Source organism: Heteronotia binoei, unplaced genomic scaffold, assembly GCF_032191835.1.
Source record: "Heteronotia binoei isolate CCM8104 ecotype False Entrance Well unplaced genomic scaffold, APGP_CSIRO_Hbin_v1 ptg000860l, whole genome shotgun sequence".
Taxonomy (NCBI): Eukaryota; Metazoa; Chordata; class Lepidosauria; order Squamata; family Gekkonidae; genus Heteronotia; species Heteronotia binoei.
The window spans coordinates 224,669-252,079 of record NW_026800113.1 but is presented as its reverse complement, the minus strand read 5'-3'; the positions used below and the strand labels follow the sequence as shown (position 1 = coordinate 252,079).

Here is a 27,411-nt window from a genome sequence, read left to right as displayed (position 1 = left end):
CGTAGACGGGAACAGGAAGAGCAGCGTCGCCATGAGCTTGAGGTGCTACGTCTGGAAGCTGAACTGAGCAAAGAGATCCAAGTCACGCCCAAAGACTTTGCAGTGTACAAGGAGGGAGAAGACCCCTCCACATACCTCTCCAACTTTGAGAGGGCAGCCAAACAGTGGGGGATTGCAGAGGAGGACTATATGTCTTACCTCTGTAGCAACCTGACTGGAGAGCTTTCAGCCATCTATTACAGCATGCCTATGGAAGGTGGGGGGATAACTTTTGCGGCCTATAAGGCCACTGTATTTAAAAGGTTTAAACTGGGGCCAGACCACTCCCGAAAGCAGTTCAGGGGTTTGGCTCCACAAGAAGGTAAATCCTATGCTGAATGTGGGGTAATGAAGGAACAGACAGTTCCAGTGTTATTGGGCCGGGATTTGGTGGTTGGCCAGTACTCTATCAAGGCTGTACCCCGCAGCCAACCCCCCAGGGGAAAGTGGGAGGAGGGAGGCAACTTTAAGGAAGCCACCTCACCACCAACCAGGGAGGGGGAGGTAGCCCAGGTTACTGAGGACGAAGAGAGGGCAGTCACCCAGGAGGGGGAGGACCAGCCTGTCTCCAGCCCTGGAGTAGGGTGTTCTCAAGGGGAGAAGGGGTGTAGCTTTCCCCAAGTGCAGCAGGAGGCTGTGGATGTTCCTAGTGAGGAAGGGAACCTGTCTAGCGTAAAGGATGTGCAAGCTGAAGAGACCGAGGTGGAGAGTGGAGATTTCACAGGAGGTTCTGAGAGCAGCAAGGCTAATGTGGGCTCAGAGGAGCACATAGCTGAAGGCTTGGGGGAACGGGAGCGGTTCCAGAAGGGGGTCCGGAGCGGCCTTAGGTTGGAACCGGTTCACCAAGTAGCTGTGGATCAGGAAGTGGGATCGTCCGAGACGCTCTCAAAACAGGTCGTCTTGAAGCAGGGCAGACAGGAATCCTGGGAAGCTGTGGGACCTTCCAGGCAGGAAGGGGGTCAGCTGGGTAGTGCTGAAAAACCAACCGAGGGGACTGAGAACCCAAGCCAAACCCTCAGGGGAAGGTGGGGGGAGGAGGGCAACTTTAAGGAAGCCACCTCACCACCAACCAGGGAGGGGGAGGACCAACCTGTCTCAAGCCCTGCAGGAGGGTGTGCCCAATGGGAAGAGGGGTGCCAATTTCCGCAAGGGCAGCAGGATGCGGTGGAGCCGTCCAGGCAGGAAGGAGCTCAGTTGGCTGACACTGAAAAACCAACTGAGGGGGCGGAGAACCCAGATCAAACTTTGGCTGAGTGTTCGGGAGACAGTGGGACTAGGGGTGGCTTGAAGGAACAGATGATAGGAAGTCTGGGGGAGCCAGAAATGTTCCTGTCTGAGGTTCAAAGTGACCCTAGGCTGGAAACACTGTGTGATGTGGCAAGGGACCAGAAGGTGGAGTTCGCAGAAGCTGAGACAGGGGCTAGGGTGATGGATGTCCTGCCACTTCATACTGGTGAATGGAAAGTGGAATGGGAGGGACCCCATGTGATTGTGGATGACCTGGGCGATGCTACTTATGTGGTGGCTACGGAGAAAATGGGAAAGGCAGTTCAAGTGGTGCAGGTGAATATACCACAGCCATTCTCTGCGAGGTCCATGGTGGTGCATATAGGTAGGAAGGAAGGAGACAAAAAGAAGCTGGGACAGCAATTGTTTGCAGCACCAGAGGTAGTTTTCTGGGAGGACAGAGTGGACAGAGGGAACATTCCACCAATGAGGGATAAAGAAGAAGCAACTGTGTGGGAACTGGGCAGTTTCCAACCTCATATGTGGGGCCAGGAATTTCCTCCTTTGATGGACCACTCACCCCAGCAACAGCAGCAACGGAGGGAGAGCACCAAACTCCAGAGGTGGTCCTGGGAGATGGAGGAGTACATCTTAAAGACTGGACATTCCTGCTGCATGCAGCCATGCAACGTTTTGTCCAGAAAGGACATGGGCACCTAGGGTGCTGGACTTTGTGTATTATTGGAGAAATACCTGAATGTTTGTGTAATGTTTGTGTAATATTTTGGTTAAGGGGTTTCTCCTTGTTTGTTTGGATTCTGCTACGGGGTCACCTCTGTAGGAGGCAACCCCTCCGGCTCAGAATTTAGGGAGGGGGACGTGTGGAGAAACGCCATCTGAGAGTGTTGGTGCTTCATCCAAAAAGGCAGGGATCAGTAAATCCATTCAGCCGGCTTTGTAGCCTTCCCCTCACTCCCCCCCCCTCCCTTCCAGAGCCAAACCAACAACGCTAGGGGGAAAGCCTCCTAGAGAGGCAGGAAGGGCTGTTGTTCTTGCCATGTGTTAGGCAGGAAGAGAGGCCAGAGTTGGAAGCCAGCGCTCGAGCGAGCATGTGGTGAGCAATGGAGGCTCCTGCCGGGGAGGCCCCCCAGGCAGGCAGACTAAGTAAGTAATTCAAAAAGGGCAGGGCATGTTTAGATCAGGGCCAACCGGATGCGTTTATAATCAACTTTTCTTTGTTATGCTGTTTGCTGTGCTGTGCTGGGCTGTGTTAACTTTTTAAAGGCAACTGTTTTTGTTTTGCTTTTCTTCCCCTATATTTTTCTCTTTTAAATAAATGTTTTTTCTGTTTTAAATACTGGCAGTCAATCTCTGTACCACCTAGATCCCCAGACCGCTTTAGACCACGCTGGTTTTGAGAAGGGGGCCCCGGGGAAGGGGGAAGGCATGCAGTTGGATAAGGTGCCAATCCTCCAGGGGTTCCCCAAAGAAGCGCTGAGGTCTCTGTGAAACCCAAGTGCAGGGTGGCAGAGGACCTTGAGGCCTGGCCTCACAGCCGAGGTGGGGGGATTGGGAGTCCTGTTCCTCTCAATCTGAACCCCGGGACTGAGCAGGTGGTGGCAGCGCGCCCAAGGGGCAGGAGGAGACATAGCTCCCTCCAGGAGTTGGCGACTCCATAGGGAGCTGACGGGACCGGGTCTGAAGGCAGAATCGGGCCGGTTCCGTCACACTTCTTTACACACACACGCGCCCAGTAACCCCTACTCCACGCACAGAAGATGGCAACAACAACAATTTTTAAAAGCCCCTCAAGTCCCGCTCGAGTAGCACACAGAGGGCATCAATGGCGCAGCACCTAAAGACAGAGCCCTCAGCTTCCCATTCATGCAGAAGAGAATTTGCCCGTACCTTCGGACAGCTGGCAGCAGAAGCGCACGCAACCCCCCCCCCCTCACCTTTACGGCCTATGGTGAAGTCCGTCACCACGCACTCTCCCTTGTCGCTGGTCATTCTGGCCAACTCCTCCATCGATGGAATTGTGTAGTAGCCCACTCGGGTTAAGCAAATCCCTAAAAGAAAAAGAGAAGCTTGGATGAAGAAAACCCTTCTCTCCTCCTGACCACAGAGCAAAAGCCCCACCACAGTCGGTGTCAAGCATGGTGACCTTCCATTGATAACTGATTGTTTTAGGGTCCTGCCTAAACCTGATCTGTGAAGCGTCATGGAGGATCCAACTTTGTTAGCCTGTTATTCTTTCCCTTCCCCCGTTATGGCTTGTAATTAGAAGTAGTGAGAACCGAAACCAAGTAATCAGCACCTTCCCGTACATTCCACTAAGGGAGTACAAGACATCTGGAGAAAGCAAGGACGAAGCCCTGATAACACTATGGGAACGTAGACATTTATGATAGTTTGTGTGTGAATGCTACCCTGCACCCCCATCCCTTGGAATCCTTTTGAAGTAAGCCTTAAAAGTATTGTATCAATGTATCAGCTTCATTACTCTCAAGAACCTGCTTTACCAAAGTATCGGTTTATCAATAAACGTAGTCTTTGTAGCAACTTCGACTCGTCATTGAACCCGCATGCTTGACAGTCGGAACCCAAGAGCGCTTGCTTCCAAGGCCCTGATGGGCAAAGGGAGAGCCAGGGCGCCACAGCGTATATGACAAGGCCAAGAGGAAGCTGGAGAAACAGCTTTGGTGGGACGTTGGCGCAATTCAGATCAACGGCAGGCAGAAAGAATACACACACATACAAGGCCCTACAGACCTCCTCTGCAGTTAACTGGAAGTCATTCAAACTAGCAAATGAAAAGGCCAAAAGTCCATGAGCACATAAAGACTAACAAAATATATGGCAGGGTAGGAGCTTTCTTAAGTCACTGCTCACTTCAGGTACCTGAATATTCTTCAGTTCTTCTACTGCCACATGAAGCAGACAAACCCTCTGAAATTATCTTTCTGGAATATGCCACATGGACCACTGGCTTCATGCCACATACAGCACCTTGTCGTTCCACAGGGCAATTATCAGGAGACTCGCGCTAGCAAGTTAACGGCTTCAAGTGGACTCTTCTGAAGCAGTTTTGCTGAGCCAGGCTTGAGCGTGGTGCAGACAGCATCCCAGTTCACGAGGCACAACCAGTGTTCCCTCTAAGCTGGGTTAATGTGAGCTCGCTCAGTTTTTTAGCCTCCAACTCGCACGTTTCTGTCTTAGCTCAGGACAAATGGTCCCAAAGGAAACCAAGCTATGCAGGAGCTCAGAACCTTCATGCTAGTAGCTCACAGAGAAGAATTTCTGCTCACAAGAGCTTAGAGGAAGCATTGGTCACCACACACCAGAGAACTCAGAACAATGGAGAAAACAAACACAACCCCACCGCACCTTGTCGTTCCACAGGGCAATTACCAGGAGACTCACGCTAGCAAGTTGGCGGCTTCAAGCCGCACACAAATGCTAAGTTTAACCTTAAGGGGAGGGGGGGATTTAGGAAGGTTAATCAGGGATTAGAAAACAGTGGTTGCACAAGTCTAAAGAAGAGGAAGAGTTGGTTTTTGTATCCCACCCTTCACAACCCAAAGGATCTCAAAGCGGCTTACAATTGCCTTTCCTTCCTCTCCCCACAACCAACATCCAGTGAGGTAGGTGGGGCTGAAAGAGTTCTGAGAGTGCTGGGACTGGCCCAAGGTCACCCAGATGGCTGCATGTGGATCAAACCCGGCTCTCCAGATTAGAGTCTGCCACTCTTAACCACTACACCAAACTGGTTCTCAGTCCCTAAAGCAGAGGTGTCAAACATATGGCCTGGGGGCCAAAGCAGGCCCCCTGGGGGATCCTATCAGGCCCCCGAGCAACTGGCTGTCGTCTGCTTCCTTCTCCCTCTCTCTTGCTTCCTTCTGCATCTCAACTTGTTTTGCCAGGCTTGCTCAATCACACAGAGCAAAACCTCTATTTTCTCCATTGGCTGAGGCTCCTCCCCCTCCTGGGGAGGGAAGGAAAGACCAGAGCTTCTTAGTTCCCAGGATCCCAAGGGAGAAATACAAAGAAGGCACCTTTAAGACCAACAAGTGCTAATGATTTAAATTTTTTTCAAAAAAAAAAAAATCTTTAGTCATGTTCGTCTGTGTCCTTCAAAAAGTTTACATCTCTGCTACCTAATCTTAAATAGGTACACACCCGGCCCGGCCCGACAAGGTCTCACCAGTTTGTAGTGGTTAAGTGTGTGGATTCTTATCAGGGAGAAACGGGTTTGATTCCCCACTCCTCCATTTGCAGCTGCTGGAATGGCCTTGGGTCAGCCATTGCTCTCGTAGTTGTCCTTGAAAGGGCAGCTGCTGTGAGAGATCTCTCAGCCCCACCCACTTCACAGGGTGTCTGTTGTGGGGGAGGAAGGGAAATGAAATTGTAGGCTGCTCTGAGACTATGTCCTTGAAAGGGCAGCTTCTGTGAGAGCCTTCTCAGCCCCACCCACCTCACAGGGTGTCTGCTGGGGGAGACGAAGGAAAAGGAGATTGTAGGCTGCTCTGAGACTATGTCCTTGAAAGGGCAGCTTCTGTGAGAGCCTTCTCAGCCCCACCCACCTCACAGGGTGTCTGTTGTGGGGGGAGGAAGGAAAAGGAGATTGTAGGCTGCTCTGAGACTCTGTCCTTGAAAGGGCAGCTGCTGAAAAAGCCCTCTCAGCCCCACCCACCTCACAGGGTGTCTATTGTGGGGGAGAAAGGAAAAGGAGATTGTAGGTCCATCAGTGGCTATTAGCCACAGGGTATTGATGGAACTCTCTGTCTGGGGCAGTGATGCTCCGTCTTCTTGGTGCTTGGGTGGGGGTACCGTGGGCTTCTAGTGTCCTGCCCCCTCTGATGGACCTCCTGATGGCATCTGGCTTTTTTGGCCACTGTGTGATACAGAGTGTTGGACTGGGTGGGCCATTGGCCTGATTTTTTCCATTGGCTGAGGCTCCTCCCCCTTCAAGAGGGGATTGGATCAACATATGGAGCAGAGGTCCATCAGTGACTATTAGCTACAGTGTATTGTTGGAACTCTCTGTCCGGGCCAATGATACTCTGTATTCCTGGTGCTTGGGTGGGGGGGCACAGTGGGAGGGATTCTAGTGTCCTGGCCCCACTGGTGGACCTCCTGATGGCGCCTGGTTTTTTTGGCCCCTGTGTGACACAGAGTGTTGGACTGGAGGGGCCATTGGCCTGATCCAACAGGGCTCCTCTTATGTTCTTATGTGACACAGAGTGTTGGACTGGAGGGGCCATTGGCCTGATCCAACAGGGCTCCTCTTATGTTCTTATGTGACACAGAGTGTTGGACTGGAGGGGCCATTGGCCTGATCCAACAGGGCTCCTCTTATGTTCTTATGTGACACAGAGTGTTGGACTGGAGAGGCCATTGGCCTAATCCAACAGGGCTTCTCTTATATTCTTACGTCTGGGGCAGTGATGCTCTGTATTCTTGGTGCCTGGAGTGGGGGCACAGTGGGAGGGCTTCTAATGTCCTGGCCCCACTGGTGGACCTCCTGATGGCACTTGTTTTTTTTTTGGCCCCTGTGTGACACAGAGTGTTGGACTGGATAGGCCATTCGCCTGATCCAACAGGGCTTCTCTTATGTTCTCTTAATATTTGAATGTTTTTTTACTGACATACGCTGCCCTGATCCCTGTTTTGCAGGGAAGGGCGGAATGGGAATCTGGTGTGCTATTGATGATGATGTTAATTAATAATAAATAATCAACAGGAACTTCTCACTGCTGGCAGAATGGAATCTCACCTCGGTCCCTCTCGGCTGCTCAAAGCCAGGAGAGCCAGTTTGGTGTAGCGGTTAAGTGTGCGGACTCTTATCTGGGAGAACCGGGTTTGATTCCCAACTCCTCCACTTGCAGCTGCTGGAATGACCTTGGGTCAGCCAGAGCTCTGGCAGAGGTTGTCGTTGAAAGGGCAGCTGCTGTGAGAGCCCTCTCAGCCCCACCCACCTCACAGGGTGTCTGTTGTGGGGGAGGAAGGGAAAGGAGATTGTGAGCCACTCTGAGACTCTGTCCTTGAGAGGGCAGCTGCTATGAGAGCCCTCTCAGCCCCACCTACCTCACAGGGTGTCTGTTGTGGGGGGAGGAAGGAAAAGGAGATTGTGAGCTGCTCTGAGAGTCTGTCCTTGAAAGGGAAGCTGCTGTGAGAGCCCTCTCAGCACCACCCACCTCACAAGGTGTCTGTTGTGGGGGGCGGGGAGGAAGGAAAAGGAGATTGCAGGCTGCTCTGAGAGTCTGTCCATGAAAGGGCAGCTGCTGTAAGAGCCCTCTCAGCCCCACCCACCTCACAAGGTGTCTGTTGGGGAGGAAGGGAAAGGAGACTGTAGTCCACTCTGAGATTGTCCTTGAAAGGGCAGCTTCTGGGAGAGCCCTCTAAGCCCCACCCACCTCACAGGGTGTCTGTTGTGGGGGAGGAAGGGGAAGGAGATTGTAGGCTGCTCTGGGACTCTGTCCCTGAAAGGGCAGCTGCAGGGGGGGGAAGGAAAAGGAGATTGTAGGCCGCTCTGAGACTCTGTCCTTGAAAGGGCAGCTGCTGTAAGAGCCCTCTCAGCCCCACCCACCTCACAGGGTGTCTATTGTGGGGGGAGGAAGGGAAAGGAGATTGTAGGCTGTTCTGAGACTCTGTCTTTGAAAGAGCAGCTGCTGTGAGAGTCCTCTCAGCCCCACCCACCTCACAGGGTGTCTATTGTGGGGGGAGGAAGGGAAAGGAGATTGTAGGCTGTTCTGAGACTCTGTCTTTGAAAGAGCAGCTGCTGTGAGAGTCCTCTCAGCCCCACCCACCTCACAGGGTGTCTGCTGTGGGGGAGGGAGATAAAGGAGATTGTGAGCCGCTCTGAGACTCTGAAATTCGAAGTGGAGGGTGGGATATCTTCCTCTTCTTATGTCAGATCCGGCCCTCATAACACATGAGTTTGATCCCCCTGGCCTAAAGAGCAGCTTTAGAGGCCATGACGCATTGCCGAGGCAGCCCAGCCGGAAGCCCTACCTGCGGGGTGCACCTGGGGCGCGTTCTCGGTCTCCTCCTCCCGGTCCTCCTGCAGAGAGTCCTTGTGGAAGGAGGCGTCTTCGCTGCTGCCTTCCAGCCCGTTCCGCAGGGCCGCTCGCATGTTCAGGGCCATGATGGTGTCATCCACGTGGTTCTGGTGCTTGTGCAGGAGGCTCTCCGGGGTCTGAGGGACAGGCTTCGCGATGGGGTTGGTGTAGAAGCTGCTCACCTCGTGGCGATCGTCTTCCTCCTCCTGCTCTCCGTCCGGCCCGTGGTTCTCATCGATGGACCTGGAGAGGAAGTGGAATCTAAGAGGAGGGGGGAAAAAGGTCACTCTGGTTTCTCCGAGGCAAACTGCCTGCATTCCCACCAACTCTCAGGAGGCAGACAAGGGGCGAGGCCCCCTGGAGTCAAGCACAAAGCTCTAGGCTAGGGGTGTCAAACATGCAGCCCAGGGGCTCAGTTAGGCCCCCCAGAGGGCTCCTATCAGGCCCCCCAGCACCTGGCTGTCATCTGCTTCCTTCTCCCTCTCTCTTGCTTCCTTCTGCATCACAGCTTGCTTTGCCAGGCTTGCTCAATCGCACAGGAGCTACAGAGCAAAGCCTCTGTTTTCTCCATTGGCTGAGGCTCCTCCCTTGGGGAGGAAGGCATTCCTTGCCGATCAGAGAAACTTGTTGAAGTTCCACGTTGCTGCATTTCCCTTTTGGGCCAACTCCCATCTTTCTCTTATCCTTTGAGACCCATTTACAGCCAGGGTGTCAAACATGCAGTCCAGGGGCCAAATCAGGCCTCCAGAGGGCTCCTATCAGGCCCCCAAGCAACTGGCTGTCATCTGCTTCCTTCTTCCTCCCTTCTGCATCACAGCTCGCTTTCCCAGGCTTGCTCAATCGCGCAGCAGAGCTATAGAGCAAAACCGCTCTTTTCTCCTATGCTGAGAGAGGAAGGGTAGCTTATTTTTCCAGGCTCCCTCAATCGCACAGCAGAGCTACTGAGCCAAGCCTCTCTTCCTCCTATTGGCTGAGGCTCCTCCCCCTCCTGGTCCCCAGGGAAGGAAAGAAAAAGCCAGAGCTTCCTTTGCCCAGTTCCCCAGATCCCATGGGAGAGATACAAAGAAGACAGGTCCCATGGGAGAGATACAAAGAAGACAAGAGTAAAAGGACAGGTCCTCTTGTGGATCAAAAACTGGCTGAGTAATAGGAAGCAGAGAGTGAGTATAAATGGGCAGTCTTCGCAGTGGAGGACAGTAAGCAGTGGGGTGCCGCAGGGCTCGGTACTGGGTCCCATCCTCTTTAACTTGTTCATAAATGATTTAGAGTTGGGAGTGAGCAGTGAAGTGGCCAAATTTGCGGATGACACTAAATTGTTCAGGGTGGTGAGAACCAGAGAGGATTGTGAGGAACTCCAAAGGGATCTGTTGAGGCTGGGTGAGTGGGCGTCAACGTGGCAGATGCGGTTCAATGTGGCCAAGTGCAAAGTAATGCACATTGGGGCCAAGAATCCCAGCTACAAATACAAGTTGATGGGGTGTGAACTGGCAGAGACAGACCAAGAGAGAGATCTTGGGGTCATGGTAGTTAATTCACTGAAAATGTCAAGACAGTGTGCGTTTGCAATAAAAAAGGCCAACGCCATGCTGGGAATTATTAGGAAGGGAATTGAAAACAAATCAGCCAGTATCATAATGCCTCTGTATAAATCGATGGTGCGGTCTCATTTGGAGTACTGTGTGCAGTTCTGGTCGCCGCACCTCAAAAAGGATATTATAGCATTGGAGAAAGTTCAGAAAAGGGCAACTAAAATGATTAAAGGGCTGGAACACCTTCCCTATGAAGAAAGGTTGAAACGCTTAGGGCTCTTTAGCTTGGAGAAACGTCGACTGAGGGGTGACATGATAGAAGTTTACAAGATAATGCATGGGATGGAGAAAGTAGAGAAAGAAGTACTTTTCTCCCTTTCTCACAATACAAGAACTCGTGGGCATTCGATGAAATTGCTGAGCAGACAGGTTAAAACGGATAAAAGGAAGTACTTCTTCACCCAAAGGGTGATTAACATGTGGAATTCACTGCCACAGGAGGTGGTGGCGTCCACAAGCATAGCCACCTTCAAGAAGGGGTTAGATAAAAATATGGAGCAGAGGTCCATCAGTGGCTATTAGCCACAGTGTGTGTGTGTGTGTGTGTGTGTGTGTGTGTGTGTGTATATATATATATATATATATATATATATATATATTTGGCCGCTGTGTGACACAGAATGTTGGACTGGATGGGCCATTGGCCTGATCTAACATGGCTTCTCTTATGTTCTTAATTCACCCTTCCTGCCAATTACCTCCCTCTAAGACACCTTTAAGACCAATGTTTTAAGCATGTTTTATTTTACTTTTTAAAAAATCTTTAACTGTGTTTGTCTGTGTCCTTTATAAAGTTTCTATCTCTGCTACCTGGCATGACATTTTATGATACACGTGGCCCGGCCCGACAAGGTCTCATTTATGTCAGATCCGGCCCTCGTAACAAATGAGTTCGACACAGCGTTCACGTTTTCACAGCAGACTTTTTACGGGGTGGTTTGCCATTGCCTTCCTCAGCCTTTTACGCTTTCCCGCCAGCAAGCTGGGGACTCATTTGACCGACCTCGGAAGGATGGAAGGCTGAGTCAACCTGGAGCCGGCTACCTGAACCCAGCTTCCACCGGGATCGAACGCGGGTCATGAGCAGAGCTTAGGACTGCAGTACTGCAGTTTTACCACTCTGCGCCACAGGGCATATATCAGATTATAAACAAAGAGATACGGAAATAACAAAAAAGATCATACATTCGACAATTGATCCTTGATTACTAAACTCAATAATACTGGTATTTAGAAATTCATCAAATGCGGATGTGAAATCCTGACATTCAGACAGTATCTTTTAAAATTCATTTTTGTGTATGTTTTATAATAAATGATACACACTTTATGACTTGGGGTATAGACACCTTGTCCCTCCATTACACAGTGTGCATTTGGGTTGAGTTTTTTCCTCTTCCCCCTTTCTTTGTTCTTTGCCCCTAGTGAGGTTGGCCGCCAGTCGAGCTCTTTGGACTGGACCGGCAGAGGTGGTCAGGGGAACGCCACCCCTGTTTGCTTCAAGAAGGCAAAGTTATCTTCACAGCATGGGATATTGTGCTGGCAATTTGAAGTTCCTCTTTCCTGCAGGTTTAGGTGCTCGTATGCTCCCGCATACATTTTTGTTAGCACCCGAGGCTCGTGCTTGCAGGAGACGCCAAACCCAACTACCTGAAATAAATCTTTGGTGCACTGCGTACTGGGAAGTCTGCATGTCGTTTCTACCTTTCATTCTGCTGTGGAAGTTCCATAGGCAGGTCAATACAGCTCTGGCATTGCTGTATGCTCTTTGCATCACTGACACAACACTGAGCCACTGCAAGAAACGACGGTAGGAACTGAAGTTCCCGAGCTACAGTTCTGTTTACGGAAGCACGTGTGATTTGGATCATATGGCTCCAGGCCTGGCCCGTGGCAGCCTGGCGGAGGATGCCCACCGTCCCCCTCTGTGACACCTCCCCCTTCCAATTTTAACACCCAGGGAACCAGCAGCAAAGTGCTTTTCCAAGTGGCCCCTCTCCCGCCGATCAGGGCAGTGGCAGTGAAGAAAAGCAGCAAGCTGGTGAAAGTCGAAGGTCCCGAGAGTGCAGGAAGGCCGGCACAGGAGGCGCTGGCCTCTCCATCAGCTGATCGGCGGGGTGCCTTAAAAGAGCCCCGGGAACCGGCCCTTCACCACTGGTTTCCCAAGTGTTAAAAATTGGGTGGGAGGGAGGGGGAATCCCATGCATTATCTTGTAAACCTCTATCATGTCACCCCGCAGTCGACGTTTCTCCAAGCTAGAGAGTCCCAAGCGTTTCAACCTTTCTTCATAGGAAGGTGCTCCAGCCCTTTAATCATTCTAGTTGCCCTTTTCTGGACTTTCTCTAATGCTATAATATCCTTTTTGAGGAGCGGCGACCAGAACTGCACACAGTACTCCAAATGAGACCGCACCATCGATTTATACAGGGGCATTATGATACTGGCTGATTTGTTTCCAATTCCCTTCCTAATAATTCTCAGCATGGCGTTGGCCTTTTTTATTGCAATCGCACACTGTCTTGACATTTTCAGTGAGTTCTCTACCACGACCCCAAGATCTCTCTCTTGATCAGTCTCTGCCAGTTCACACCCCATCAACTTGTATTTGTAGCTGGGATTCTTGGCCCCAATGAACATTACTTTGCACATGGCCACATTGAAGCTAATCTGCCACGTTGACACCCACTCACCCAGTCTCAACAGTTCCCTTTGGAGTTCCTCACAATCCTCTCTGGTTCTCACCACCCTGAACAATTTAGTGTCATCTGCAAACTTGGCCACTTCACTGCTCACTCCCAACTCTAAATCATTTATGAACAAGTTAAAGAGCATGGAACCCAGTACTGAGCCCTGCGGCACCCCACTGCTTACCGTCCTCCACTGCGAAGACTGCCCATTTACACTCATTCTCTGCTTCCTATTACTCAGCCAGTTTTTGATCCAGAAGAGGACCTGTCCTTTTACTCCATGACTGTCAAGCTTTCTAAGGAGCCTTCAATGAGGAACTTTATCAAAAGCTTTCTGGAAGTCAAGGTAAACAACCTCTACTGGGTCCCCTTTGTCCACATGTTTGTTCACCCCCTCAAAGAAAGGTAACAGGTTAGTAATAAGTCCTTTTCTCCCCTTCTCACCATACAAGAACTCGTGGGCATTCGATGAAATTGCTGAGCAGTCAGGTTAGAACGAATAAAAGGAAATCCTTCTTCACCCAAAGGGTGATTAACATTTGGAATTCACTGCCACAGGAGGTGGCGGCAGCTACAAGCATAGCCAGCTTTAAGAGGGGATTGGATAAAAATATGGAGCAGAGGTCCATCAGTGGCTATTAGCCACAGTTTATATATATGTGTGTGTGTGTGTGTATATATATATAATTTTTTTTGGCTACTGTGTGACACAGTGTTGGACTGGATGGGCCATTGCCCTGATCCAACATGACTTCTCTTATGTTCTTAAGTGGCACAGAGTGTTGGACTAGAGGGGCCATTGGCCTGATCCAACATGGCTTCTCTTATGTTCTTATGTGACACAGAGTGTTGGACTGGAGGGTGTCAGAACTTGTAACTTTCCTATATGCTGTTAGCCTGACTGACTCCATACTGTAACCAGATACTAACCCAATATGCTCTGAACTATGCTACTAACCAAAACAGAAAGGCATTTCACACAAACTGTGATCACTGAAGTGTAACAGATAGCCTCTGGTCAACATCTGCAGGTGCCCTTTGAAGCCGGCCTTGCCAGGCCATCTCAGCAGGACACTGTCCTCCCGCGCTGATAACAGACCCTGGGAAACAGACAACTGTCTCTAGCCGTGTGAAAGATTGTTTTATTGTTGCTGCCACAACCACATAAAATGTAACCAATGCTACATTCCGTTATCAGTGTTATTCTGTGCCTTCAGTCTTGTAGTTCTCAATAAACGCCTATACTTTTGCAACAAAGTCTTGGGCCTCGATTGGAGTTCTTCCAGTTCTGATAGAGGGGCCATTGGCCTCATCCAACAGGGCTTCTCTTATGTTCTTATGTGACACAGAGTGTTGGACTGGATGGGCCACTGGCCTGATCCAACAGGGTTTCTCTTATGTTCTTATGTGACACAGAGTGTTGGACTGGAGGGGCCACTGGCCTGATCCAACAGGGCCTCTCTTATGTTCTTATGTGACACAGAGTGTTGGACTGGAGGGGCCACTGGCCTGATCCAACAGGGTTTCTCTTATGTTCTTATGTGACACAGAATGTTGGACTGGATGGGCCACTGGCCTGATCCAACAGGGCTCCTCTTATGTTCTTATGTGACACAGAGTTTTGGACTGGAGGGGCCACTGGCCTGATCCAACAGGGCTTCTCTTCTGTTCTTATGTGACACAGAGTGTTGGACTGGAGGGGCTATTGGCCTGATCCAACATGGCTTCTCTTATGTTCTTATGTGACACAGAGTTTTGGACTGGAGGGGCCACTGGCCTGATCCAACAGGGCTTCTCTTCTGTTCTTATGTGACACAGAGTGTTGGACTGGAGGGGCTATTGGCCTGATCCAACATGGCTTCTCTTATGTTCTTATGTGACACAGAGTGTTGGACTGGAGGGGCCACTGGCCTGATCCAACATGGCTTCTCTTATGTTCTTATGTGACACAGAGTGTTGGACTGGAGGGGCCACTGGCCTGATCCAACATGGCTACTCTTATGTTCTTATGTGACAAAGAGTGTTGGGCTGGAGGGGCCACTGGCCTGATCCAACAGGGCTTCTCTTATGTTCTTATGTGACACAGAGTGTTGGACTGGAGGGGCCATTGGCCTGATCCAACAGGGCTTCTCTTATGTTCTAATGTGACACAGAGTGTTGGACTGGAGGGGCCACTGGCCTGATCCAACATGGCTACTCTTATGTTCTTATGTGACACAGAGTGTTGGACTGGAGGGGCCACTGGCCTGCTCCAACAAGGTTTCTCTTATGTTCTTAAGATGCAGGTGAGCTGCAACCAGATCTTCAACCCAGGCACGAGAGCTGATTTTTTAGGGAGTGTGCACTCAAGAATTGAGTCTGTTCTCCCTGGAGTTCCACTATGCCATTAGGAAGGAGCTGCACACTGCTACAGAGCTCACAGCGGCTGGCAGCACAACAGGTTGTGTGCTTTACGCATCGCTCTTAACACAGAAGGAAGCCAGGTGGAATTACAGCCGAGGAAGGCAAGCGTGACTTGACTGCTTTCCTGTACCTTCCCCACAACACCTGGCCACGCGGGCTAAACTCAACTACCGCCGCTGCTTCTACAAGCAATTTATTTCAGGAGAAAAAGAGGAGGAGGAGTTGGTTTTTATACCCCGATTTTCACTACCCAAAGTCGTCTCAAAGTGATTTGCAATCGCCTTCCTTTCCTCTCCCCACAGCAGGTGGGGTTTGAGAGAGAACTCTCCAAGAACTGCTCTTGAGCAGAACAGCTCTTTGGAGAGCTGTGACTGACCCAAGGTCACCCAGCTGGATGCACGTGGAGGAGGAGGAGGAGTGGGGGAATCAAACCCAGTTCTCCAGATTAGAGTTCGCTGATCTTCACCACTACACCAGGACATGGACATACCGTTCCCCATTTTCTGGATACTCAGAGGGAGAGGCGAGGTCTTCGGCTTCACCGCTGACCGGAGAAAACAGACTGCTGCTGTTGAGATTCTTCAGTACCAGTTTCTTGATGCTCTTCCTGAAAGACCCCAAAGCCCACAGACATCTCTTGAGAGGGTATAGCAATAACTCAGTCTGGCCAGCCTGGTTACACCCTGGTCTTATGGCTTTCAAAGAACCCTGGGACACTTAAAAGACTAACTTATTGTAACATAAGATTTGCTAAGCTCCATAGTATGCGCTTTTGCCACGATAACCTAACACATCTATAACATGCTAGAAGAGCGACCCCAACCTTTTTGAGCTTGTGGGCATATTCTGGGATTCTGACACAGCATGCATGGCACAAGAAGATGATGATATTGGATTTATATCCCACCCTCCACTCCGCAGTTCAGAGTGGCTCACAATCTCCTTTCCCTTCCTCCCCCACAACAGACACCCTGTGAGGCGGGTGGTGCTGAGAGAGCTCTTACAGCAGCTGCCCTTTCAAGGACAACTCTACCAGAACTATGGCTGACCCAAGGCCATTCCAGCAGCTGCAAGCGGAGGAGTGGGGCATCGAACCTGGTTCTCCCAGATAAGAGAGCTATGGCTGACCCAAGGCCGCCCTGAGCCACTTGTGGGAAGGGCGGGATATAAATCCTAAATAAATAAAATAAATAAATTCCAGCAGCTGCAAGTGGAGGAGTGGGGAATCAAACCTGGTTCTCCCAGATAAGAGAGCTCTGGCTGACCCAAGGCCATTCCAACAGCTGCAAGTGGAGGAGTGGGGAATCAAACCCGGTTCTCCCAGATAAGAGAGCTCTGGCTGACCCAAGGCCATTCCAGCAGGTGCAAGTGGAGGAGTGGGGAATCAAACCCGGTTCTCCCAGATAAGAGTCCGCGCACTTCACCACTACACCAACACTGGCTCTCCAGTCAGCACACTGGGGATCTAAGCACTGGAATATCCAGACAGCAACGGCAATTCCGATCTCAAGCAGTGGGAGGGACTTCCAAGGTCTTACTGCTCAACCTCTCTGCAGTGGGCAATACCTGAAAATGGCCTCCATGCAAGCCAAGCCAACTCATGTGAACATCTGGCTGCATCTGCCAAGAGAAGGGCTGCTCCGGATTAAGACCACCAAGAATCACCCAGGAGAGAAACTTTCAACTTCGCCCCTTCTCCCTCTTCCCTTCCACCCTTCCCCCCAGACTCACTTGGGCATGAAAGCCCCATTGGACAGGGCTGGCTCGTCGTCGTCCAGGCCATCAAAGAGGTGAGACTTGGAGGACCCCGTCGTCTGCAAAGCTTTCGGCCGCAACCTCGTCGCAGGGCGAGGGGTCAGCTTGTAGTGAGTGGGCGTGGTCAGCGCCTTCTGGGCCGCGGGATTGGTTGGCTTCAGTCTCTGCAAAGAAAGATGCAGACATGTGAGCACCTGCAGTCAGGTTTAGCCTCAGACACCGATGTTTGCGCCCCAAATCAGGACTGCGTGAGACTCTGGCTGAACTCCAATCAAGCGGGTTGGGCTTAGCTTGCGGCAAATACAGAAAGAATTCTAACTGGCAGCTGCCATCCAACCGGTGCATTTCTCGGACGGTACACTGCAATCCCTATCCTGCTTCGTGATAAGCTCTTACTGGGTAGAAACCAGAGTCTCAGGAGCACCTGTTCGTTTTGGATGTTCCCATAAGATCAGGCTTCTACACGGAAATAGAAAACCTGTGTTTCAAAACTGGCACAAAACCTATTTGTCACCGCACCTCAAAAAGGATATTCTAGCATTGGGAAAAGTGCAGAAAAGAGCAACTAGAATGATTAAAGGGTTGGAACACTTTCTCTATGAAGAAAGGTTAAAACGCTTGGGGCTCTTTAGCTTGGAGAAACGTCGACTGCGGGGTGACATGAGAGAGGTTTACAAGATGATGCATGGGATGGAGAAAGTAGAGAAAGAAGTCCATTTCTCCCTTTCTCTCAATACAAGAACTCGTGGGCATTCCATGAAATTGCTGAGCAGTCGGGTTAGAACGGATAAAAGGAAGTCCTTCTTCACCCAAAGGGCGATTAACATGTGGAATTGGAGGTGGTGGCGGCTATAAGCATAGACAGCTTTAAGTGGGGATTGGATAAAAATATGGAGCAGAGGTCCATCAATGGCTATTAGCCACAGTATGTGTGTGTATATATATATATATATATGTGTGTGTGTATACGTGTTTATATGTATGTATATATGTGTGTGTGTGTGTGTGTGTGTGTGTATAAAGGGACTTTTCTCCCTTTCTAACAATACAAGAACTTGTGGGCATTCGATAAAATTGCTGAGCAGTCGGGTTAAAACAGACAGAAGGAAGTCCTTCTTCACCCAAAGGGTGATTAACATGTGTAAATTACTGCCACAGGAGGTGGTGGCAGCTACAAGCATAGCCAGCTTCAAGAGGGGATTGCTTAAAAATATGGAGCAGAGGTCCATCAGTGGCTATTAGCCACAGAGTATGTTTGTGTGAGTGTGTGTGTGTACACACATATATTGGCCACTGTGTGACACAGAGGGTTGGACAGGATGGGCCATTGGCCTGATCCAACATGGCTTCTCTTATGCTCTTAGCAGCAGAAAGGAGCATCTAAGACGCAGATAAATCTAATTGCAAGATCATAGCACCGAAATGTAAATTTTTATGTCTTGTGGTTGTTAAATTGGTTTATGGTTTTTATCTTACTTATTATATGCCCATGCATATGCAAGAATATGTAAGCTGTCCTGAGCCCGCTTCGGTAGGGAGGGCAGGATATAAATGGAATAAATAAATAAAAGCTTATTGTTTTTGTTTCAAATACATCTGACGGGACAACATGCACCCGCATTTCTTTAGTTTTTCTCAACTTTGCTGTTTATAAGGAAGTCCTGGGGTGGATTCTTTGGATCCACTCCATCAGCAGTGACACTTCGCTGCAGATTTGAGGTGCGGGAGGAAAACACCGCCATTGGTAGAACGGCTTCAGTGGGACGCAAACTACTGCTTCAATCTAAAAGACTCCGGGCCTCACCTCTTCCTTCTTCTTTGGATCAGACATGGGATTTCTGAAGAGCGGAGAATCTCCGAAAGGGGAGTAAGTCAGGCTGTTGAGGTGCTGCTGAAGAATCGCTTGCTGGGCTGCTGACGCGTTCGGGTCTGTCAGAGCTGCAAGCAAAGGAAAGGTGCCTTGTGGGTTCTCACGCTGACAACAGAACAACTGTCAACAGGTGAATAAGGACATTCTATGAAATTGAATCGTGGACATTCGATGAAACTGCTGAGAAGTTGGACTAGAACGGATCAAAGAAAGTCCTTCTTCACCCAAAGGGCAATTAACACGTGGAATTAACTGCCACAGGAGGTGGTGGCAGCTGCAAGCATAGACAGCTTCAAGAGGGGATTGGATAAACATATGGAGCAGAGGTCCATCAGTGTCTATTAGCCACCGGGTATCGTTGGAGCTCTCTGTCTGGGGCAGTGATGCTATGTATTCTTGGTGCTTGGGGAGACATTGGGAGGGCTTATAGTATCCTGGCCCCACTAATGGACCTCCTGATGGCACCTGATTTTTTGGTCACTGTGTGACACAGAGTGTGGGATTCGGAGGGGCCCCATCCCGTCCTCACCCCGTCCTCTGGCGGCAGCGGAGCGGCTCAAAAGCTTTTTAAGCCGCACACCAGTCGCCCCTTTGGTGTCTGGACGGGGAAGTGCACAAGCAAGATGCCTTGGTGGTGTGAAACCACTAAGCCACCCCAAGCTGTTTCTGGGGTGGTTTTGTTTTGTAAAAACCCCAGAGTGCTTGACTCGTTGGGGAAGAAAAAGAGCAGTGCAGCCTCTGAGGTGCCGGGCCCCCCCCCCCGGTGTGATCACACCAAGGTGCTTCATAGATAGGATGGGGCTGCCTCGCTGGGGAGCATGGAGGGGGGGTTCTGGACGGCTCTTTTTGAGCCAGCCCAACATGGGATGCCTCTGATCTGATCCGCTCCTGAATGCCCGTCTGTTATCACCCTCAGAGACCCTACTGCCCTAGATGATTATAGCCTGCCCTATACTCTGAATCTCAGAGTGGCTCACAATCTCCTTTATCTTCCTCCCCCACAATGGACACCCCGTGAGGTGGGTGGGGCTGAAAGAGCTCTGACATCAGCTGCCCTTACAAGGACAGCTCCTATGAGGGCTATGGCTGACCCAAGGCCATTCCAGCAGGTGCAAGTGGAGGAGTGGGGAATCTAACCCGGTTCTCCCAGATAAGAGAGCTCTGGCTGACCCAAGGCCATTCCAGCAGGTGCAAGTGGAGGAGGGGGGAATCAAACCCGGTTCTCCCAGATAAGAGAGCTCTGGCTGACCCAAGGCCATTCCAGCAGCTGCAAGTGGAGGAGGGGCGAATTAAACCCGGTTCTCCCAGATAAGAGAGCTCTGGCTGACCCAAGGCCATTCCAGCAGGTGCAAGTGGAGGAGTGGGGAATCAAACCCGGTTCTCCCAGATAAGAAAGCTCTGGCTGACCCAAGGCCATCCCAGCAGGTGCAAGTGGAAGAGGGGGGAATCAAACCCGGTTCTCCCAGATAAGAGAGCTCTGGCTGACCCAAGCCCATTCCAGCAGCTGCAAGTGGAGGAGTGGGGAATCAAACCCCGTTCTCTCAGAGAAGAGTTCACGCACTTCACCACTACACCAAACTGGCTCTCAGCCTTACGAGCACCTTACGGCAGGATACTGGACCTTCTGTCAAAAGGACAGGATCCCCTCTCCCTTGGAGTGAGAGTTCACACTTACCCACAGCAGGCTGAGGAGCTCCGAAGCCAAGTCCTGCAGTGGCCGTGTTAAATCCAGCGGCTCCAAATGCGCCTGTCCCCAGAGTGCCTCCAAGTTTGGGCTGGGTGCTCCCAAATAAGGAAGTCTGCCCGGCATTAAGGGCTGCAAAGAAAGGGAGAAAGAGTTTAGTTTAGTTACGATTTATATCCCACCCTTCCCACCGAAGTGGCTCAGGGCAGCTCACAGCACATAAAATCTAACATAAAGTATTAAATTTAAACATTTTACACACTTAAAACATTAAAAAACCCTAACAGCAGTCTATTAAAAAGGGGTGTGTGTTTGTGGGAAAGAACAGTTTGAAGAAAGCCGTCAAAACCCACCAGATCTCCACCCCCAAACCGCAAGGTCTTGCTTCACAAAAAAGAATTAACATCTCGCTCTAAGCTGCAACGGCAAGTATTAGAATAACCAACGCTATTAAAACCTGCCCAATCAGCCCTGGGGTTTGATACTAAAACAGTGGACACTAACAAGAGGCCCCATTTCTACTGCTGTTCATGCAAGGAAAGGATGATACACTTGCAAGGAAGTCTTTTTGGGTTTTTTTTTTTAAACCTCAGTGCGGGGGGGGGGAGGGATCTTTGAGAAGCCCACACAACACCGCAGTCAGCTGCACTACAGCTAGATCCAAGCCCAGCAGCAGAAGCCAACATATGGGAGCACAATGCACCAAGGACCCCCATCTAGCTGTTCTGCAGCAGAAACCTTTGACCAACACTCCCCCCTCTAAGATGTGGAGTCTTGGGAGCAAAAGTTCTGCTTTGTGAGCTGCTGGCATGGAAGTTAGGAGCTACTGAACGAATTAGTTTGCTCTGGGGCCATTTTTCCTGAGTTAAGACAAAAACGTGCAAGTCAGAAGCTAAAGGGCTGTGAGCTAGCTCACACTCATTCAGCTTAAAGGAAACACTGCACATAAGAACATAAAAGAAGCCACGATGGATCAAGCCAATGGCCCATCCAGTCCAACACTGTGTCACACAGTGGCCAATATATGTGTGTGTGTGTGTATATACATACACACACTGTGGCTAATAGCCACTGATGGACCTCTGCTCCATATTTTTATCTAACCCCCTCTTGAAGCTGGCTATGCTTGTAGCTGCCACCACCTCCTGTGGCAGTGAATTCCACATGTTAATCACCCTTTGGGTGAAGAAGGACTTCCTTTTATCCATTTTAACCCGACTGCTCAGCAATTTCATTGAAGGCCCACGAGTTCTTGTATTGTGAGAAATGGAGAAAAGGACTTCTTTCTCTACTTTCTCCATCCCATGCATAATCTTGTAAACCTCTATCATGTCATATGAACATATGAAGCTGCCTTATACTGAATCAGACCCTTGGTCCACCAAAGTCAGTATCGTCTTCTCAGACTGGCAGCGGCTCTACTTTCTCCATCCCATGCATAATCTTGTAAACCTCTATCATGTCATATGAACATATGAAGCTGCCTTATACTGAATCAGACCCTTGGTCCACCAAAGTCAGTATTGTCTTCTCAGACTGGCAGCAGCTCTCCAGGGTCTCAAGCTGAGGATTTTCACACCTATTTGCCTGGACCCTTTTTTGGAGATGCCAGGGACTGAACCTGGGACCTTCTGCTTAACAAGCAGATGCTCTGCCCCTGAGCCACCGTCCCTCCCCGCAGTCAACGTTTCTCCAAGCTAAAGAGCCCCAAGCGTTTTAACCATCCTTCATAGGGAAAGTGTCCCAACCCTTTAATCATTCTAGTGCTATAACATTTTTATCTAATCCCCTCTTGAAGCTGGCTAGAACATAAGAGAAGCCATGTTGGATCAGGCCATTTCTCCATCCCATGCATAATCTTGTAAACCTCTCTCATGTCACCCCGCAGTCAACGTTTCTCCAAGCTAAAGAGCCCCAAACGTTTTAACCTTTCTTCATAGGGAAAGTGCTCCAGCCCTTTAATCATTCTAGCTGCCCTTTTCTGCACTTTTTCCAATGCTATATTATCCTATAGCAATGCTATAACATGACAACCCCCGGAACCCACCTTCATGGAAGCTGCACCATAAATATCCTAACACACGCCCAAATGTTTTCAACGGCAAAATGCCAAGACAAGCACACCAACTGGAATGAACTTCCTCCACTACAATTACACGCATTGCCTCATTTCAGGTGCTTTACAATTTGTACCACCCAAAGACATTACAGAGAAAGTTGTACTTCTGCCTGCTGGAACAGAATCTGAAGATTTTAATTTTTCCTAGCAACAGTTACATTGTGGAGGAGGAGATACAAAGCCAAAGGGGCGTCGAAGGCAGGAAAGCTGACGTAGATTGACAAATGTTCATGTTTACATCGATTTATACCCCACCCTCCCCGCTGAGGCAGGCTCAGGGCGGCTTACATTGAAGTCATAGCGTGCTATGACCACATTAAAACGATAAAACCACTTAAATATATTAGTTAAAACGTAAGAACATAAGAGAAGCCATGTTGGATCAGGCCAATGGACCATCTAGTCCAATACTCTGTGTCACACAGTGGTCAAAAAATAGATCGATCGATCGCGCTCTCTCTCCTATGTGTGTGTATATATATACATACACACTGTGGCTAATAGCCACTGATGGACCTCTGCTCCATATTTTTATCTAACCCCCTCTTGAAGCTGGCTATGCTTGTAGCCGCCGCCACCTCCTGTGGCAGTGAATTCCACATGTTAATCACCCTTTGGGTGAAGGACTTCCTTTTATCCGTTTTAACCTGACTGCTCAGCAATTTCATGGAATGGCCACGAGTTCTTGTATTATGAGAATGGAAGAAAAGGACTTCTTTTTCTACCTTCTCCATCCCATGCATAATCTTGTAAACCTCTATCATGTCACCCCGCAGTCGACGTTTCTCCAAGCTAAAGAGCCCCAAGCGTTTCAACCTTTCTTCATAGGGAAAGTGTTCCAAAACTTTAATCATTCTAGTTGCCTTTTGCACTTTTTCCAATGCTATGATATTCTTTTTGATGTGCGGTGCCCAGAATTGCACACAGTATTCCGAATGAGACCGCACCGTCGATTTATACAGGGGCATTATGATACTGGCTGATTTGTTTTCAATTCTCTTCCTAATAATTCCCAGCAAGGCGTTGGCCTTTTTTATTGCAATCGCACAATGTCTTGACATTTTCAGTGAGTTATCTACATCGACCCCAAGATCTCTCTCTTGGTCACTCCCTGCCCGTTCACACCCCATCCACTTGTATTTGTAGCTGGGATTCTTGGCCCCAATGTGCATTACTTTGCACTTGGCCACATTGAACCGCATCTGCCACGTTGACGCCCACTCACCCAGCCTCAACAGATCCCTTTGGAGTGCCTCACAATCCTCTCTGGTTCTCACCACCCTGAACAATTTAGTGTCATCTGCAAACTTGGCCACTTCACTGCTCACTCTCAACTCCAAGTCATTTATTTATTATTTATTTATTACTTTGCATTTATATCCCGCCCTCTCCGCAAGCGGACTCAGGGCGGCTTACAGTATCATAAAAACAATCATTCCATAAAACATATAAAACCATAATACATTTATCAGTTTAAAACTATTACGCTATCTCGATCCAGTCTGGCGGTATTGGGTTCTGACTATGACCACCAGCTTCTGTAGGATGTCCGGTGGCAGCTCATTTTCAGTCAACCAGAAATGCCTGTCTAAACAGTTCGGTCTTACAGGCCCTGCGGAACGCCGACAGATCCCGCAGGGCCCTTATAGCTTCTGGGAGGGTGTTCCAGAGTTCTGGTGCTGCCACCGAGAAGGCCCTAGATCTTGTTGCGCATAGCCTGGCTTCTTTTGGGCCAGGGGCAGACAGCAGATTTTTTGTCCCTGATCGCAGTGCTCTCTGGGGGATATATGGGGAAAGGCGGTCCCGTAGATAGGCAGGTCCCTGACCATAAAGGGCTTTAAAGGTTAATACCAACACCTTGAAGCGAACTCAGAACACAACAGGCAACCAGTGCAGCTCTCTCAGCACTGGCTGAATGTGCCCCCGTCGTGGTAGACCCATTAACAGCCGTGCCGCAGCGTTCTGCACTAGTTGTAGTCTCCGGGTTAGCGTCAGGGGTAGCCCCATGTAGAGAGCATTACAGTGATCTATTCTTGAGGTGACCGTAGCATGGATTACCGTCGCTAGGTCGCTGCGGTCCAGGTAAGGGGCCAGCTGCCGTGCTTGCCGAAGATGGAAAAAGGCAGATCTAACAGTGGCTGCCACCTGAGCCTCCATTGTAAGGGAGGACTCAAGGAGCACGCCTAAGCTCTTGACCTTGGGGACCGGTATTAGTGGCACCCCGTCAAGGGCCGGCAGCTGGATCTCTCTCCCCGGACCGCCCCGACCCAGGTAGAGAACCTCCGTCTTCGTCGGATTTATGAACAAGTTAAAGAGTATGGGACCCAGTACCGAGCCCTGCGGCATTCCACTGCTTACCGTCCTCCACTGAGAAGACTGCCCATTTATACTCACTCTCTGCTTCCTATTAATTAGACAGTTTTTGATCCACAAGAGGACCTGTCCTTTTACTCCACGACTCTCAAGCTTTCTAAGGAGCCTTTGATGAGGAACTTTATCAAAACTTTCTGGAAGTCAAGGTAAACAATATCGGGTCTCTTTTGTCCACATGTTTGTTCACCCCCTCAAAGAAATGTAACAGGTTAGTGAGACAAGATCTTCCCTTGCAGAACCCATGCTGAGTCTTCCTCAGTAACTCGTGTTCATCAATGTGCCTACTCATTCTGTCCTTGATAATGCTTTCTACCAACTTTCCCGGTGTTGAAGTCAGACTGACTGGCCTGTAGTTACCCGGATCTCCTCTGGAACCCTTTTTAAAAATGGGGGTGACATTTACTACCTTCCAGTCCTCAGGAACGGAGGCAGATTTCAATGAAAGATTACAGATTTTTGTCAGAAGATCCACAAGTTCAACTTTGAGTTCTTTCAGAACTCTCGGATGTATGCCATCCGGACCTGGTGACTTATTAGTTTTTAATTTGTCTATCAGTTGTAGGACCTCCTCTCTTGTCACCTCAATCTGACTCAGGTCTTTCAACACCCCTTCCAAAATTAGTGGTTCTGGAGCAGGCAAACACTTCTCATCTTCCACAGTGAAGATGGAGGCAAAAAATGCATTCAGCTTCTCAGCCATTTCCCTATCCTCCTCCAGTAATCCTTTGACCCCTTGGTCATCCAAGGGCCCCACTGCCTCCCTGGCTGGTTTCCTACTTCTAAATTATTTGAAGAAATTTTTATTGTTGGTCTTTATGTTTTTTGCAATATGCTTCTCATAGTCCCTTTCTGCCTGCCTGATCGCAGTCTTGCATTTGATTTGCCACAGCCTGTGTTCCCTTTTATTAATCTCATTTAGACTAGCTTTCCACCGCTTAAAGGAGTCCTTCTTACCTTTTACAGCTTCCATTACTATGTTTGTTAACCATGCAGGCCTTTTCTTATACCTGTTTGTGCCTTTCCTAACTTGTGGTATATATATTTTATCTGAGCTTCTAGGATTGTAGTTTTAAATAGCCTCCAAGCTTCCCCAAGGGTTTCGACTGTATTTACCTTTCCTTTCAGTTTCCTCTTCACATGCCTCCTCATCTCAGAGAATTTACCCCTTTTAAAGTTAAACATGGTTGTGCTGGTCTTTTGGGGCAACTCTCTATTTATACAAACGGTGAAATCAATAACGTTTTGGTCACTGCTCCCAAGCGGTGCGATCACTTTTATATCTCTCACCAAGTCTTAGGCATTATTTCGGTACAAATCCAGGGTCGCCCCACCCCTGGTAGGTTCAGAGACCATCTGCTCTATAGCACAGTCATTGAGAGCATCTAGAAACTCAATCTCTTTCTCTCGATCAGAACACATATTGACCCAATCAATCTGCGGGTAGTTAAAATCACCTATGACGACACAGTTTTTATGTCTAGCCGCTATCTTTAAGCCTTCCATCATATTATAGTCGTCCTCTCTCTTTTGATTTGGTGGGTGATAACAAACTCCCATAGTTAAATTTCCTTTTGGGCCCTCTATTTCAACCCAAAGCATTTCTAGAAGAGAATCTAATTCTCTGACCTCAGTCTTACTGGACCGTATGCCCTCTCTGACATACAGAGCCACCCCACCTCCAACCCTTCCCTCCCTATCCTTCCAATAAACTTATATCCAGGAATCACTGTGTCCCACTGATTCTCCTCATTCAACAAAGTTTCTGAAATTCCCACAATGTCTATGTTTTCTCCCAACACAAAACATTCCAGCTTACCAATTTTACTTTGAACACTTCTAGCATTTGTGTACAAACATCTATAATTTCCCAGGCAAGCTAGGCCCCCCACCTTCCTCCTGCCGCCTCGAGACTCTGGCAGACAGTCCATACTGTTTGTCACCATCTCAGTGGACAACTCTGATCCGTTACCCGGTAGAAAAGTAACAGCTAACCCTGCATTTCTTTGAGATGAGTCCTCCCAAACCAGAGACATTTCATCTCCTGTTGGCTTTCCTCCAAGATTTAGTTTAAAATCTGTTCTGCCACCTTTTTGATTTTAAGCGCCAGCAATCTGGTTCCATCTGGGGACAAGTGGAGACCGTCTTTTTTGTACAGCTCCCGCTTGTTCCAGAAAGCATCCCAGTGCCTAACAAACTTAAATCCTCCTTACACCATCGTCTCATCCACACATTGAGACTTCTAATTTGATCCTGTCTCTCCAGCCCTGCATGTGGAACAGGTAGCACTTCTGAGAAGGCTACCTTGGAGGTCCTGGCCTTAAGTCTCCTGCCTAACAGCCTAAGTTTTTCCTACAGGACCTCACGACTGCATTTCCCCACATCGTTGGTGCCAACATGCACCACGACTACTGGCTCCTCCCCAGCGCTGTGCATCAGCCTATCCACTACCTTCGCACCAGGCAGGCAAGTCACCGAATGGTCAGTACATGGTTTTGCCACCCAGCTGTCTACTTGCCTAAGGATCGAATCACCAACTACCAAGACCCCCCCCTCTCTCCCTGCCCAGGGATGGCTCCTTGGCACGAAAGGATTCCCGTTCACCA

General features: G+C 49.5%; 1 protein-coding gene across 1 annotated transcript in view; it reads right to left on the bottom strand.

Moving 5' to 3' along the window:
* NUP98 (nucleoporin 98 and 96 precursor) overlaps positions 1-27,411 on the bottom strand; it is a 117,166-nt gene that overhangs the window by 44,445 nt on the left and 45,310 nt on the right. The window contains exons 11-16 of the mRNA XM_060263763.1: positions 20,308-20,448; positions 18,567-18,700; positions 16,739-16,926; positions 15,498-15,614; positions 8,281-8,588; positions 3,222-3,335 (exon numbers count right to left, since the gene is read on the bottom strand). Coding sequence (XP_060119746.1) covers positions 3,222-3,335; positions 8,281-8,588; positions 15,498-15,614; positions 16,739-16,926; positions 18,567-18,700; positions 20,308-20,448 — 1,002 coding nt within the window. The remainder of the gene's footprint in view (positions 1-3,221; positions 3,336-8,280; positions 8,589-15,497; positions 15,615-16,738; positions 16,927-18,566; positions 18,701-20,307; positions 20,449-27,411) is intronic.